At 42.0% G+C, this 13,675-nt stretch overlaps 1 protein-coding gene across 2 annotated transcripts; it reads left to right on the plus strand.

Annotated features, from left to right (window-relative positions):
• The first annotated feature begins 305 nt into the window (after positions 1 to 305).
• Positions 306 to 8,733, plus strand: LOC118123344 (centriolar coiled-coil protein of 110 kDa-like). 2 transcript variants are annotated; one of them, XM_047344014.1, is made up of 14 exons: positions 306 to 503; positions 1,089 to 1,290; positions 1,934 to 2,062; positions 2,777 to 3,971; positions 4,108 to 4,229; positions 4,315 to 4,486; positions 5,237 to 5,346; positions 5,945 to 6,061; positions 6,366 to 6,467; positions 6,552 to 6,668; positions 6,810 to 6,883; positions 7,005 to 7,070; positions 7,804 to 7,863; positions 8,125 to 8,733. In XM_047344014.1, exons 2-14 carry the CDS (start codon positions 1,123 to 1,125, stop codon positions 8,198 to 8,200), a joined length of 2,508 nt encoding a protein of 835 aa, XP_047199970.1. In that variant the 5' UTR covers positions 306 to 503; positions 1,089 to 1,122; the 3' UTR covers positions 8,201 to 8,733. The 2 variants fall into 2 exon arrangements, with proteins under 2 accessions (XP_047199970.1, XP_047199971.1); XM_047344015.1 differs by having other exon boundaries at positions 1,116 to 1,290.
• Positions 8,734 to 13,675: the final 4,942 nt, after the last annotated feature.

Below are 13,675 nucleotides of genomic sequence, written 5' to 3' on the forward strand. Positions count from 1 at the left end.
AATTCACAATCTACGATCCATGATCCACAACTACAGTCTGCGATCAGAAATCCACTATCTACAATCCACAATCCACAGGCCTCAGCCTGCAAACGATAGAGCACCAGGATTCAATTCCTTAACATGTATTGGTGAGATATTAATGTGATGAAGAGGAGGAGAGTGAAGCTCCGCGTCTCCCTCGACAATCTCGGCCTATAGCAGCAACACTAAGAGCTGGACCGAGGCAGAGCTGAGCTCTATGAGTTGTGTCGCCTGCTCTGCCAGTTGAGGGCTCCTCGGGGGAACGTGGACCGTTGCTAGGTGGCGCTGTTGGAGCCCGGAAGAGGATGATGATGAGGATGATGATGTTGGTGGTGGTGATGATGATGATGTGCGGCTCGAGGTTGAGAGGAGGAACGTGGAGTCCACTTTGTAGTCGTCGTCTCTCTTACGATACGCGTCAACGTGTAACGCGCACCGCCGGGTGAAAGGCAAAAAGGAGACTGCTTTTATTTGTGAAGGTAAGAAAATGACAACCGGATGTAATCACGGGTTTGTCATCTGTCTCTATGCATCTGCACTAAAACGTCTTTTCTGGTTTGTGAAAATCGAGCGTTTCTTGTTGTCACGCCTTCAAATCTGCCGGTTGTGATCGCAGGGGATACAATGTGGAGCTGGCTGAATGGAAAGCTCAGCAGTGGGTGGTGATTTGATTCTGTAAAAGATGCGAGGCTGTACCGTCGGTTAAAAGCTTTTCTGTTAATTCCATCCACACATCCAACGACCTGGGTTTCACTGCCTCCCTGTGCAGCGTCATTTTCAGAAATAGAAACTGCATTGATTAGACTTCATGACACACGGAATTGGAAGTCAGTCCCCGCCTCTGTGTGATAGAAAGGAATGGCAGGAATGTGATGAGTGTGATTAAAAAAGAAAAAAAGAAAAAGGACACTAAGAGCAGACAGAGCCTTTTTTGTTGGAGCCGATGTGTCTTGCTCTTCCACTCATGATCCCATAATGCTTCCCAGATGAGATCCACACCCAGTGCAGCCTGGAAGCTCCCCTGCGCTGACATCTAACCCCACACTCTCTGTTTGATTTAACAGGCTACATGGTGTGTGTTCCCCTCTCAGAGTGTGGATGTGTGGGGGTCAAGAGATGGAGAGCTACGAGGAGTTCTGCCTGCGGAGTTTGGCCACACTGCGGGAGGAGAAGGGCCAATTCAAGAAGGTGACATGTGAGCCGCTGTGTTCCCTCAAGGCTCTCTCCGTCATCCGCTTCTATGGAAGAGCTGTGCTTTCGCCACTGGTAAGAAGGCATGAGAACACAAGAGGCAGCTCAACCAGTCTCTTCATCGAAAGTAGACAGAAGCCACAGCGTGTGAGGGTTTTGAAGAGGGTTGCAGATGGCTTGATATCCAGACCAGGTCGTTTTGCTGTCACACAATTGCCTCTGCTGTGTTGTAGCAAAATGTTTGTTTGGTTTCCCTGGAGAATCTGTATATGTGTTACTCTCTATATGCCGCATAGCAACAGGAAAATTTGTTTTTTCATACAAATGATTAAATTAAAGGTAGCATTTCATTCTTTGTGAGGCCTGCATAAGCAGTTGGCATCGGAAAGACGGGAGATAATTCATGACGAGGAACATCATGGCTGTTTGATGTCAGTCAGGAGAATCCTATCTGCCGGTGACTGCTGAGAAAATTAGTTTTCAGGAACAGCCGGATGGTGGAGAGACCAGTGGAAGATGTTTTCTCCCACTCAAAGAAAGGAGACACAAAGTGGAGTTGTGTTTGATTGTGTTTTTTAAATACATTTTGTCTATTGCAAACCATGAGTTATTGACTTATCATGCCTCCTGTGTGATGATAATGCTCGAAGATGTGTCAGTTATAGCTCAAGATTCACACGTTGTTTTGGATCAGTGAGTGTGTATTGTCTTTTTCCAGCTGAGTGCAGAGCAGCGTGCTGTGATGTGTGGCCACAGAGAACGGGCGGTCCAGCGGGAGGTGGACAGGCAGAACCAGCAGAGGAACAAGCTGTTGGCCCGAGTTCAGGACATACTGGGTCAGGCTCAGGTCAGTAGCACAACATGGTTCCAGGCCAGAAAAAAAAAAGGGATGAGTGAAACGAACATTATGTTATGGAGTCTTACAATGTGCTTAATTTGAAATGTTCAAATATGAAATAGGTCTGTGTGTCAGTCGCACAATACAGCACAAAACTGTCTGTCCTAGAATCTCCAGCGACATTTACAGACTTGAATATCTAGGTTGTCTGACTCAACATCAGGCTGTGCCGTTGTAACCTGATGATGGTCGAGTTTTGTCAACTCAACATCCAAAGCAATATTGTCCATTTGCAAATCTGCTCCAATCATTAAATTTCAGGTCTTTGAATAAACGTGATTGGTCAGTTGTTGTCTGCAGTAACTGCGGTCTCTGTGTTGTGGATTCTCCCACAAGCAAGGGTGTAAAAAAAAAAGAAGAAAAACCAACATCAACAATTCAGCCTAAAGAGTCTGAGGTGATGAATGGCCTGGAAATAGCATGCACACATTCAGTGTCTTGTCAATTTTTCAGTCTGGCTTCTATTTGCCTACCAGCACTGACCTATCTGACACTTTCTGATTTTAATTGTTTGTATGTCAGTGTGATGAATAAATAGTTTTAAACCAATGTTGTTTTGATGAGATAGGTCAGCAGGTGATTGTTGGTTTATATTTTTGCAGTTGTTCATCATTGTTCATCATTTTTACTGATTCGTCATATTTACTTGTTATTTCTGCACAGACACACAAAGCACAGAGTGAAGAGGTTGACAAGCTGCCAGTTTCTAAATCTGCGACAGTGAGTGGCTACACCCTGGTGACTGACTCACCTGGACTTCCCAGAGAGCCTGGATTTGGGCTTCAGACAAATGATTGGCTTCCAACCCCAATCTCAGAGAGCCCCACCCTCAGTGGCTACAATACAGTGGAGGAAGTGAAGGTGATGAGTGAAGAAAAGAGTGAGGAGGAAGAGGAGGACGATGAGGATATTAGTTTGGATAGCCTTCTTAAGAAATCAAGAGAGTATGTGAAGAGAGAGCAGAGTCAGCCGGGGTCAGAAGTTGACCACACAGTCACCCGGACTCCTATGTCTGAGACTGTCCCTGTCAAGGAGATTAGGAGCTGTAGTCCAACTGGGGACACGGACATCGAGTTTGGATTCAGTCTGCATCATAGCCTTATTAGCACACCTCAGACCCCGATCCAGCATCAAAGTCCATATGACCCCAGTTTCCAACAGTCTGGTGGCCTCTCACCGAGTCTACCTGAACGGTATGCCTATCTCCCCAGTATAGAGTCCAGCATTCGTCCCTGTGCACGGAGGCGTAGACCACGCCCAGTCTCTACAGGCAACATCCATATTTCATTTCCCATTGGCCCAGCAGATCTTATCCCCCGAAACCCAGGAAGGCCAGGGGAAGGTGTTAGCATGGCAGATTGGGGAGAAGCTCTCGCAGGGGCCACAAAGTCCTCCGATCACCGGGGCTCAGTGGGGAGTGAAGGAGGGGGCAGGAGCGGCAATCGTCAATCCATTCATTGTGGTAGCAGTCCAGTACACGAGGCCTGTAGCCCCATCAGTGCCTCAACGCCCAGCACAATGGGACACCATGATCCTCCAGCTGCAAGTTTCCGACGGCGCTGCCACACCCTGGATAGCCAGCTGCATACCTACCCCTCTGGAGTTGAGCACATAGACCGCAGCCAGGAAAGGATCCCTCGTTTCATGGCAGGAGCTACTTGGTTGGCTCCAAGTCGGCGCACCCCTGCAGCCGCCTTAAGCCAGTCGTATGACATAGAGAATCCTTCCCCAACTCTGCTGAGGCCCCATGTGGCTCCTGACATGACTCATGTCACACTCAGGATGGAGCCTGATGATCCTCAGGGGCCAAACAATGGATGGATCAGAAATGCACCTGAAGCACAGGCCGGCAAGACAGGTGAATCTCTCTCCCATTGTTTTTACTAAAATCTACAGAGATAACTGTTGTCTTAGCCACATTTTTCTCCCACTGCAGCTTTAAGGTTAAACATCTTTTTATTCATGTTTGTGTGTTTGTTTGGGCACGTCAACAGAGGAGACCCAGAGGCGAACGCAGGCTCTAGAGGACATGCAAAGACGTCTGGAGGAGGAGCACGCTTTGCAGATGACGAGGCTCCTGGCTGAGCAGGAGGAAGAGCAACAGTGCCTCCGAATGGTCAGCAGATGGAATCACACAATATTTATTCTACATCGTAGAAGACACCAACATTATTGTGCTTTATATTATCTTTTGTGTTCAGGAGCTGGAGGAGACAGAGAGAAGACTGACGGAGCAGGGGTGTGTGCGGCCTCTGAGTGGGGATGGTTATGCGTGGAATCGTAGGTCTGTGAGTGACAGCTGTCCTGTTGTGAGCCCCTCTTGCCACAGCCTTGCCCACACACCATCTGAGCGATCACCTGGACACAGCAGAGGTACAACTTCACAATGCTCACTTATTATCATGTTGATATGACAGTAGTGACAAAAGACTGCTTGCTCAGAGAAAGGTAGTGGAGTAGTGGAGCTCATTAACTCAAGTCAGAGTTTTTTTGTCTCATAACCTAAACAAGATAAAACTATCATTTTGTAGGCATGTAACAATTACAGATGCAAAAAAAACCTCATTAGAGCCATAGATATCCAATACTAACAAAACACTGTCCAACTCTGAGGAGCTAAGAATGGAAGAGTAATGCTTATACAGTAGTTATATATCCTGGTTAGGGATATGGTCGTTTTCGTTTTGATCGTCAGTAGTTAGTTGCCAGCGTATTGCAGGGCTGGTTATACAGAGACAAACAATCATTCACACACAATTTCTCACTTACAGTCAATTAAGAGTCTCCCATGAACCTAACCCCAGTCTCCAAGTCTTTGGACTGCGGGAAGAAGCTGGAGTACCCGCAGAGAACCCACGCGGACAGAGGGGAGAACATGCAAACTCCACACTGAAAGACCCCGGCCCGAACTGGGATTCTAATCTTGCTGTGCTAACAACTGCACCGCCATGCCGCCCTTTGGATAAGATAAAACAAAAACATTTATTTGGCACATGCTTCGCTGCAGGATTGCCATGTTCTGAGCACAACAGCAGTATTTGCGAAATTAGCCTGGTCAGTGTTCATTGTACCAGTTAGAAGTGTGTGTTTAAATTTATATGATCTGTTTGTCACTCTCCACAGGTTTTCCCAGTCCTGTCAGTCCCAGTGTGTGCACTCCCTCTGTCCAGCCTCCAGTGTACCTGTGGGGGCCCACTTGGGCGGCCAGCAAACCTCGAGCAAGGCTAAGTCTGGTGGGTATATCTTGCAGACTTGAGGAGGTCAAGTGCACTGAAAAAGGACTTCTGATCTCATTCCATGGATGTGGATCATAACTCCTGACCCAGTAACCCTTTTCATGGCGGCTTTCCGAATGATTTTTTACTGTACTGACACTGGCAATTAATGCAAAATATGTTTGAGGTCGGCAGCTTCACATTGTATAACAGAAACCGTCCTTTCTCTGTAAGTGAGCTGCTAAACACTGCTAATCAGTCAGCCTATGATAAAATGCAAATGTACTCAAAACAAGTATAGTACACTATTATAATCCCTGTTCCTTTGTTTTACATCATCGTATACATGTTGCTATGAACTATGGGTAATATTCCAAGCAAAGTTTGGTGAAGTCAGCGCTCTAGGTCCACTTCTAGCCCCTGCTGGACTTGATAAATTGTGAATTTAAATAGCCGCATTAACCCGTGGACTTCCCCGGGAAGAAACCTTCGTAACTCTGCAAGCTCGGTGACGTCTGCACACGTATATTTAATAGATTGACCTTTATTTTTCAAACCTTCTCAGTGATCCTGTCTTCACATCCCCATCCACATGCGTCTTTGTTGTGATTTGCAGATTCTGACAGCAGAGCAGCAGATGGCATTCTGTCGAATTGGTGCTATCACTCGAGGCTTCCTCACTCGCAGATTACTCAGGACAGAGAAGGTCAAACACCTGCGCCAGACCATCGTGGTGAGGTTACACACACACGCAAGGGTGGGTGGCTGTGGCCCAGGAGGTACAGCGGGTCGCACACTAACCAGAAGTTCGGTGATTCCATGTGCAGAAATGTCCTTGGCCAAGATGCTGTAAAGTGCTTTGAGTTGTCATCAAGACAAGAGAAGTGCTATACAAATGCCGACCATTCACACAAAACAAAACATGCTCAAAACGTTTACAACAAATCAAAAGCACCAATGTTAGTATAATAAAAGTTATCCAATGAATAAATTAAGTCATGTTTGTGAGTTGGTAAAAAAAACACATGTTTCCACAGGATACACAGGAGTTCATCCGTTCATTCAGAACTGAAGCCCCGCAAAAGAGATGCACCTTCTCAGCTCAAGATCTCTCCCTGCAGGAGAGGGTTAGAGCCCAGGTATGAATGTGTAGTTACTTTTTTTAGACAGCATGGGTCCATCTTTCCTTGTGTTTATATGCATGTGTATCTTTTGCCCCTCAGTTACGTGCAGCCCTATATGACATCCATGACATCTTCTTTGAAATGCCTCTGGGAGATCGATTAGCGTTGCTGCAGCAGGACAGGGAGCTCCGTGCAGAGAGGAAACTTCGAGACTTGGTAACTAAAACAAAAAACATAACTGGCCAATCTGTGTAATGTTTAAGTCAGACATTTTTTTCAAACAACCTTTTGACATGCTTTGTTTTATGTCAGTACTTGGAACATAAACGCTAATTCCTGATTGTTGGGAACCTACAGGAAAAAACCAAGTGCCCCAAAGAAAGAGCGGTTCTGTCTGCTGCCACACAGAGGTCTCTGGACAGGAAAAATAGGTAATATGGGAAAGAGAAACACATCCTTCATTGTATATTGGTTTTGGTTTTAGATGTTGATATTTTTAATTATTCAGCGGCCGGCTGTATTTCTATCTCTATTAATTGCTATTTCTTTCAGGGTTGGTGAATCCCCAGCACAGCCGAGGAAGATGCAGCAGAAGCCAAAGAGCCCCACTACCAACAGGTGCTAACACAGCTGTGGAATTTTGTTTCACCTTTGTGCTCAATATGTTCTCGTAGTATTCATTGTCCCCAGAAAATCAGTTCTCCAAATATAGCCTTGAGTTTTTATGCCTGTGCACAGACAGCAGCCAGGAGGAAGTTTTCTGGTTGCTGTCTGTGCACAGGCATAAAAACTCAAGGCTATATTTGGAAAACTGATTTTCTGGGGACAATGAATACTACGAGAAGATATTGAGCACAAAGGTGAAACTAAATGACACCGTCCAATTCTTGTGAACACAAAATCTCAAGAACAGGTTTGACTCAAGGATGAATTGAACAGATTTTGGTGGTGAAAGCTCAGTCACTTTGACTTCACAAACCACATTTCACATTTTTTGCCTCGTAAACGAGATATTTCCGGAACACCTCCAGTCAAACCTTTCATATTTGGTACAAATGTTTACTTGGACGTGCGGATGAACTGATTAGAATTCACTGGCCAAAGGTCAGGGTCACTGTGACCTTACAACACCAGTTTTTGGTCGTGTGAATGCAACATCTCAGAAACACGTTGTTTCTTCAAATTTGGTACAAACACTCAGTTCGACTCAAACATTACCTGATTAGAATTCACATGTCAAAGGTAACGGTGACCTCAAATTAGTCTGGAAAAAAATGTATGTAGTCTGAAACTGCACCGGTTGGCAGACTCATACAAGTGCAGGCTGGTAATCATAGTTTTTCTTTCCCAGAGTCTTGAAGCCAAGCCAATGCCAAAATTCTTCTGCCCCAGGCCAGCTGAACCGACAGGGGTGAGTTTTTTCGCTTCTACTTGTTTCACCATGCTTAACTTTTAACTGTATCTTATAATTGCAAATTGCCTTGTCTTCCTATCATATTGCACTACTGAGTAAATGTTGATTGGCTTTTTAGGGAGCTCCTGATTTACAATGCTAATGCTCCTGACAGAGGCTATGCACACCAGTCACATTCTGTTGATTTAAATAATGAACTGTAATTCAACAATTCACTAACAATTCAAACGGAACATGTCGCTGGCTGTTTCCTCACAGGAGCTGGTACAGAAAGACCCCAGAGGAGAGAGTAAAGCGCTCAGACAGCCTGAAGAAGCAGCACTCTCTCGGTTAACTGGTGACTCAACAGCTCCCATGAACATGAAAAATGTGTCTTTTCGCAACACTGGAACTCCCGCAAGCGCTGCTCACAATATGATGGTCTTTAATCGACCTTCTGAGATTCAAATGATTGTATACGCTATCACAACGCCATTGTTCTCACTGTTGTAGCTATCGTGTTTTAGTGTGAACAACTGATTGTCACAGACAAGACACGTGTAGCTGGAGTAATCAATGACAAGGCAGGCACACTTTACATTTTTTTTAAGAAAAAGATAACTCCTGTATTTGTGCTGAAATACAATCCAGAACAAGGTCAGAGCTGAAGGGAAATATATTCAAACAATTAACCTGTGCCTATAAGACCTTTGCCTTTGCTATATGTAATATTTTGGCATGCTTATATTTACCAGTTGTGTTCATAAACGTCTAGTGCTTATAGCTGTAAGTGAATTTACAAACACCAGGTTCATGCTGACACTCACTAATGTGATTTAAGTGTGTATAATGTCTATACATGTTTTGCTAAAGGGCTTTGAAAACCAATTTGTGCTTTGTTTTATTTATTTAATGGTGCTGAGTTTGTTGTAATTTCACCTAAATCAATTCCCTAATAAAAAGATGTTTAAATGTATTTGTTTACACACTGGCAAACGGTCAAATTTATGTTCCTTAACACAGCAGCAGATATTCAGTGGGTCATTTTTGTTGCTACAGACGTAGAAATTCTATATATTTTTTCACCTTGATTTCCGATTGAAGAAATTAGGGTTTGACACTTTATACAAGAACATTAATGTGAACATATAATCAAAACGCATCTTAATAAATTGGTACACTCTCTTGTTCGCTGCGATACCACATTAACTGCGGTGTCATGCTCGCCTTTTTAAAATGTTTTATTTAAATCATTCCGATTAAAGATTTTGGGTCAACTGTTTACATGTAATGTGATTTAATACGTTCTGATGATGACTTGTGCCGACACATTTGATCAGAACAGCTGTGATGCTTAACTTTACTACCCCTGCCTCCTCTCAAGACCCAAAAGCAGTGGAGGAAGGTTTATAGCACAAACCGGTGGGAGAGAGTTGTGCTTTTGTAATTTTTTGATCCTGAATGGAAACAAAACAAGATGAGGCACATGGGGAGAAAGAACAGAACCAGAACATAATCAGTACAATTCGTTTACATTGTGCATTTTTTATTATATTTATTTCGATTGTTTGTAGCATTTTTATTCTAATTGAGCTATTAAACTGAACAGAATCACAATATTAGGCCCCATGTAACCTTACCCCTTACCTATTGACTTTATACTTCCATCAGTCATTGCTGCACTTGTTTATAAATGTATTTATTTATATGTTTTCAAAATGCCAAAGTGTCATGTTTTCATTGAGCAGAATAAATTCTTAATTATCCACATTTCTAAAGAGCCACTTCCATCATTTAGAAGTTTGAAAGAATTAGAGAACCTCCGTGTCTGAGTATGGAGAATACTCAGAGGAGAATCCTCTGGAAAAAAGTTCTGATTTTGATCGTTTTTGCCACTAAGCAGAGCCCTTTGATTTCCATTGTTTTTTCTCAAAACTGAATGTCGATGTATCCGGCAGCAGAATATACACATGGTTATTTGCATTCACATGTTCAATTCATTTCTCTTACATGTGCTATTATTCTGTTTCAAATATAATATATCTGTGGAAGAGAGATCAGTGTTGTGTGTATGAGGTATGACAGTAAAAAAAGAGAGTATGACAGTACACGTAACATTCCACACTGGAGTAAGACCAACGAAAAACCTTGAGTGACATGCTTCATGTATCACAGAGATACTACAGATTTTTGGTGTCCAACCAGTAACACAAGTACAAAGCTTGAGCTGAAATAAGTGAAGTCTCGCTCACTGCAGGTGACATTTTTCACACTTCCTTTTCTGCCTTCCAGAACACACCAATAATCATTTATCCAATATATTTTGTAAGATCAAAAAAAGATAAAAAGTAGAATAAAACAAAGTCATATGAGATCATTACTTGAAAAGCTAAGAGTTTATGTCTAATCCAGCCTATAATTAAAACTGGTATTCAAGATCTAAGATTCACGTTAAACATCCTTAAAATCAGGAGCACTCATGTGCCAATCAAGCAATACAAAAGAAAATAAATAAAATCATTGACAGAAAAACATGAAAACGTATTATCACTGAAAGGACAAAGCCATTGGGGCCCAGTGGCAAAGATCTGTAGCATTTTCACCACAATGTTCCTGGTTTGAACGAGACTGTGGACCTCTGCATGTCAGCCACCTTCCTTTAGACTATGATCAGTTCATGATGAAAACGCCCTATGCCAAAAAAACATTAAAATCGCTTGCATGTAATGTACAAAAACAAAGTCAAAGTACACTCAAAGAGAACAAGGATAATATCTTGATGAAAATGTATTATAGTTGTGTAATGTGTATTTTTGTTGTGTTATTCTTGTAACGTGTTGTCATTGTTTGTCATTGACAGTAAGGAACATCTGTTTGAAAACTCAGTTTGATTTGGGTTGGCTTCCAGTTGACTGTAGAATGTCTCCACCATGTCAAGCTCTACTGAAAAAAAACATCTAAAAAGCAAACAAACAAACGCTTATTGTGTAAAATATACATTATCACAATCGATACAATGAATAATTCTATCATGATATGTTTTCTACCTGGGAATGAGCAGCCATCTGTCCAGAGTGACAGCTCGATTGATTCCATCAGGGTTTCCTCCAGCTGCTTCAGATTTTCCCAAATCAAAACCATCGGTATTACTTTCACTCACACAGCCAAATTATGTGTTCAAGATTTGCTGAATCATACAAGCATTAACTGTTTAGATGTGTATTTAGATTCAGACAGTGACTGGAGCAAAAGCATCTTTCAGAATGATACACACACAAATCTGATATACCCTCAACTTATTTAGTTGCTTCAGCATGTTTTTCGCCATCTGAAACATGGTGTCCTTTTTATCATGTACATGGTCCTTAATGGTGCGCCTCATGTTTTCCAGGGAGCCGGTTCCTGTAATCGCTAAGCGCGCCTACAATAAAACACTGTTGTCAAACCCATGTTTCTGTAAAATCATGATGCAAATGTGCATTATTTTAACCACAGGTTGTAACATGCTATGATCTTCTTTATCACCTGTATAGCATTTCGCATGTTTTCTCGATTGTCGCTGTCAGACTGCTGTAGACTGTTTTCTTATCCTCCCGGATGATTTTTTGAGTTTTGTCTTGAGTTTGTCCTCCTGAGAGATAGAGAGAGAGAAAGAAGAGAGAGAGAGAGAGAGAGAGAGAGAGAGAGAGAGAGAGAGAGAGAGAGAGAGAGAGAGAGAGAGAGAGAGCAGATCTTCAACGTGTTATTGTAAACCCCAAACAGTATATTAAAAAAAGTAGGCTCAACACAATAAAAACATGTATAGCCTTTGTTAAGGAAAACAACACAAGTGTCTCTCTCACACACACACACACCTCTGTCTTGAGAAAATGCAGTTGCAGATCAACATCTTTAGGTTTTAATCGCCCTCTGTGTCCAGTGAAACGAATCAAAGTCAATGGCGCCCTTGAGTGGTCCACTTTATCTTCATTTCTTGTGTTGAAATGCCAAGCATTATATAATGCTATCCTCATACCAGGGGTCTTCAATGTTTTTCAGCCAAGACCCCCAAACTGATGGAGAGATACAGGACCCCCACTATATATATGTGTGCATTGCTGACTGAAAGATAATGTCTTCTGCCTCCATTTACTGTCATTGCAATATGTTGATCTATGTTAATGTATTTAAAGGCATTTAACTTAGAAAATTGGTTGAAATTTTTCTTTATTATTAAAAAATATAAAAAATTCTCTAATCAACTAAAATTCCATGGACCCTGTTGAAGACCTCTGCTTCATACAATTAAACTTTGAAAGTAATAAATGTCGCCATTAAGTAATTTCTCACGGGAAGGTCATCCTGAATTCCCATCAATGCTGCCAGTCAGTTTTGAACTTAAAGTCATGTTGATGTTCTTTTTCCTTCCATTCTTTGCTTTGAAGACGCCATTGTTCATAACAGCAAACTTCAATGTCTGTGGAAGGCATACCCTTTTTCTCCCTGGGAGGAGAAAAAATATTTTTTGACATCAATATATTATTCAAATAGTTAAGGAAGTGCAAAATAAGTTGTTAAATTGAAGTATAAATACATACAACAACTAACATGGACTTCATCTGTCCTTCGCATGAATCTTGTGATTCTTAACCCCCTCAGTGAGGCATCGTTCAAAAGTCCAGTAAATCCTTACCGATTGCTTTTTGGAGTACTTTGAGTTCATGCCGCATCTTTCCTCAAGGACGCCGCAAGCCTGCATTTTACTGTCAGCCTGAAATAAAACAAATCTCATTTGAATTGATGAAATTTACACTAGTCTTGATTTTGAACATTCTTGAAGAAAACAAAATCAGGTGGGGTAGGAAGGACCTGTAGACTCTTTCAACATTGGTTTGGCATTAAACAAAGTTATTTCACTTTTCCATGTTTAAACTGCATTTGAGCATATACCTATTTGATGTTCATGTTATTTTCTGGGAATATAAATGCTAATGAGGAGGATTTAACACAATGACACAGGTTTCATTACGATCTTACCACTCCCTGCATCTTGTCCCTTGAATCAGAGAGAGGATCCCACGAGCTCCAGACACATAGTTTAATGCCTCTGAGTGATTGTTATATAGACTTTGCAGAACACGCCGAAGTTTGGGAATTTCTCTATAAAAAAACAGTTTTCCATTTAAATTTTTATATTTCAAACTTTGGGTCATACTTTAAACTTGACATACAGATGTCATGACATGAAGAAACACTTTACCCACCACAGTTTCATCTGGGCTGTAGATGTATGCTTTTATGAAACTCCTTTGCAGCTCACAGTGAACACTTCTGAATGAGAATTGTTCCTGAAAAGAATACAGTTTGATGATGAGGAAGGCTTGAATTCAGGACAATCTTTGTGATCAGATTTTCTGTTGGTCTGCAGAAACTCACGCTGCATTGTGGGTATTGTTTTTTTAATTCTGCTCACTTTGCGCTTGGCTACTTTTGTTTCTTTTGAGCACAAGATCACGGACAGCAGCTCCTGACCTACAAGACATTTTTTAGTAAATTAAACAGTCTTGGAATTGGGGAACTTCTGTAAAGAGCTTTGTGACCATCTTGATATGTCCCATCCTGATCTGCAAGGTAGATTCTGAACTACTCTTATTGCCTTATCATTTACAGTTATTCTCAATGCTGATACTCAGAGTCTGCTCAACAGCAGCACAAGGTCAACAGAAAGTCATACTTTGAATCTTAAATGACTTACTGATCATCAACATTATCAGACTTGGTGCAGATGAAGTGAATGCGCTGACACTCGCCACCATTTCCCATCAGGCTATTGGCATTTTGCAGGACTGCT

This window comes from Hippoglossus stenolepis, chromosome 16, assembly GCF_022539355.2.
Source record: "Hippoglossus stenolepis isolate QCI-W04-F060 chromosome 16, HSTE1.2, whole genome shotgun sequence".
Lineage (NCBI taxonomy): Eukaryota > Metazoa > Chordata > Actinopteri > Pleuronectiformes > Pleuronectidae > Hippoglossus > Hippoglossus stenolepis.

What these genes read in the sequence shown, in the direction of transcription:
- LOC118123344 (XM_047344014.1), top strand. Translation starts at nt 1,123, where the DNA reads ATGTGTGGGGGTCAAGAGATGGAGAGCTACGAGGAGTTCTGCCTGCGG. An exon ending in ACATACTGGGTCAGGCTCAG is followed by an intron (nt 2,063 to 2,776) that starts GTCAGTAGCACA and finishes ATTTCTGCACAG; the next exon opens with ACACACAAAGCACAGAGTGA. An exon ending in GGCCAGCTGAACCGACAGGG is followed by an intron (nt 7,864 to 8,124) that starts GTGAGTTTTTTC and finishes GTTTCCTCACAG; the next exon opens with GAGCTGGTACAGAAAGACCC.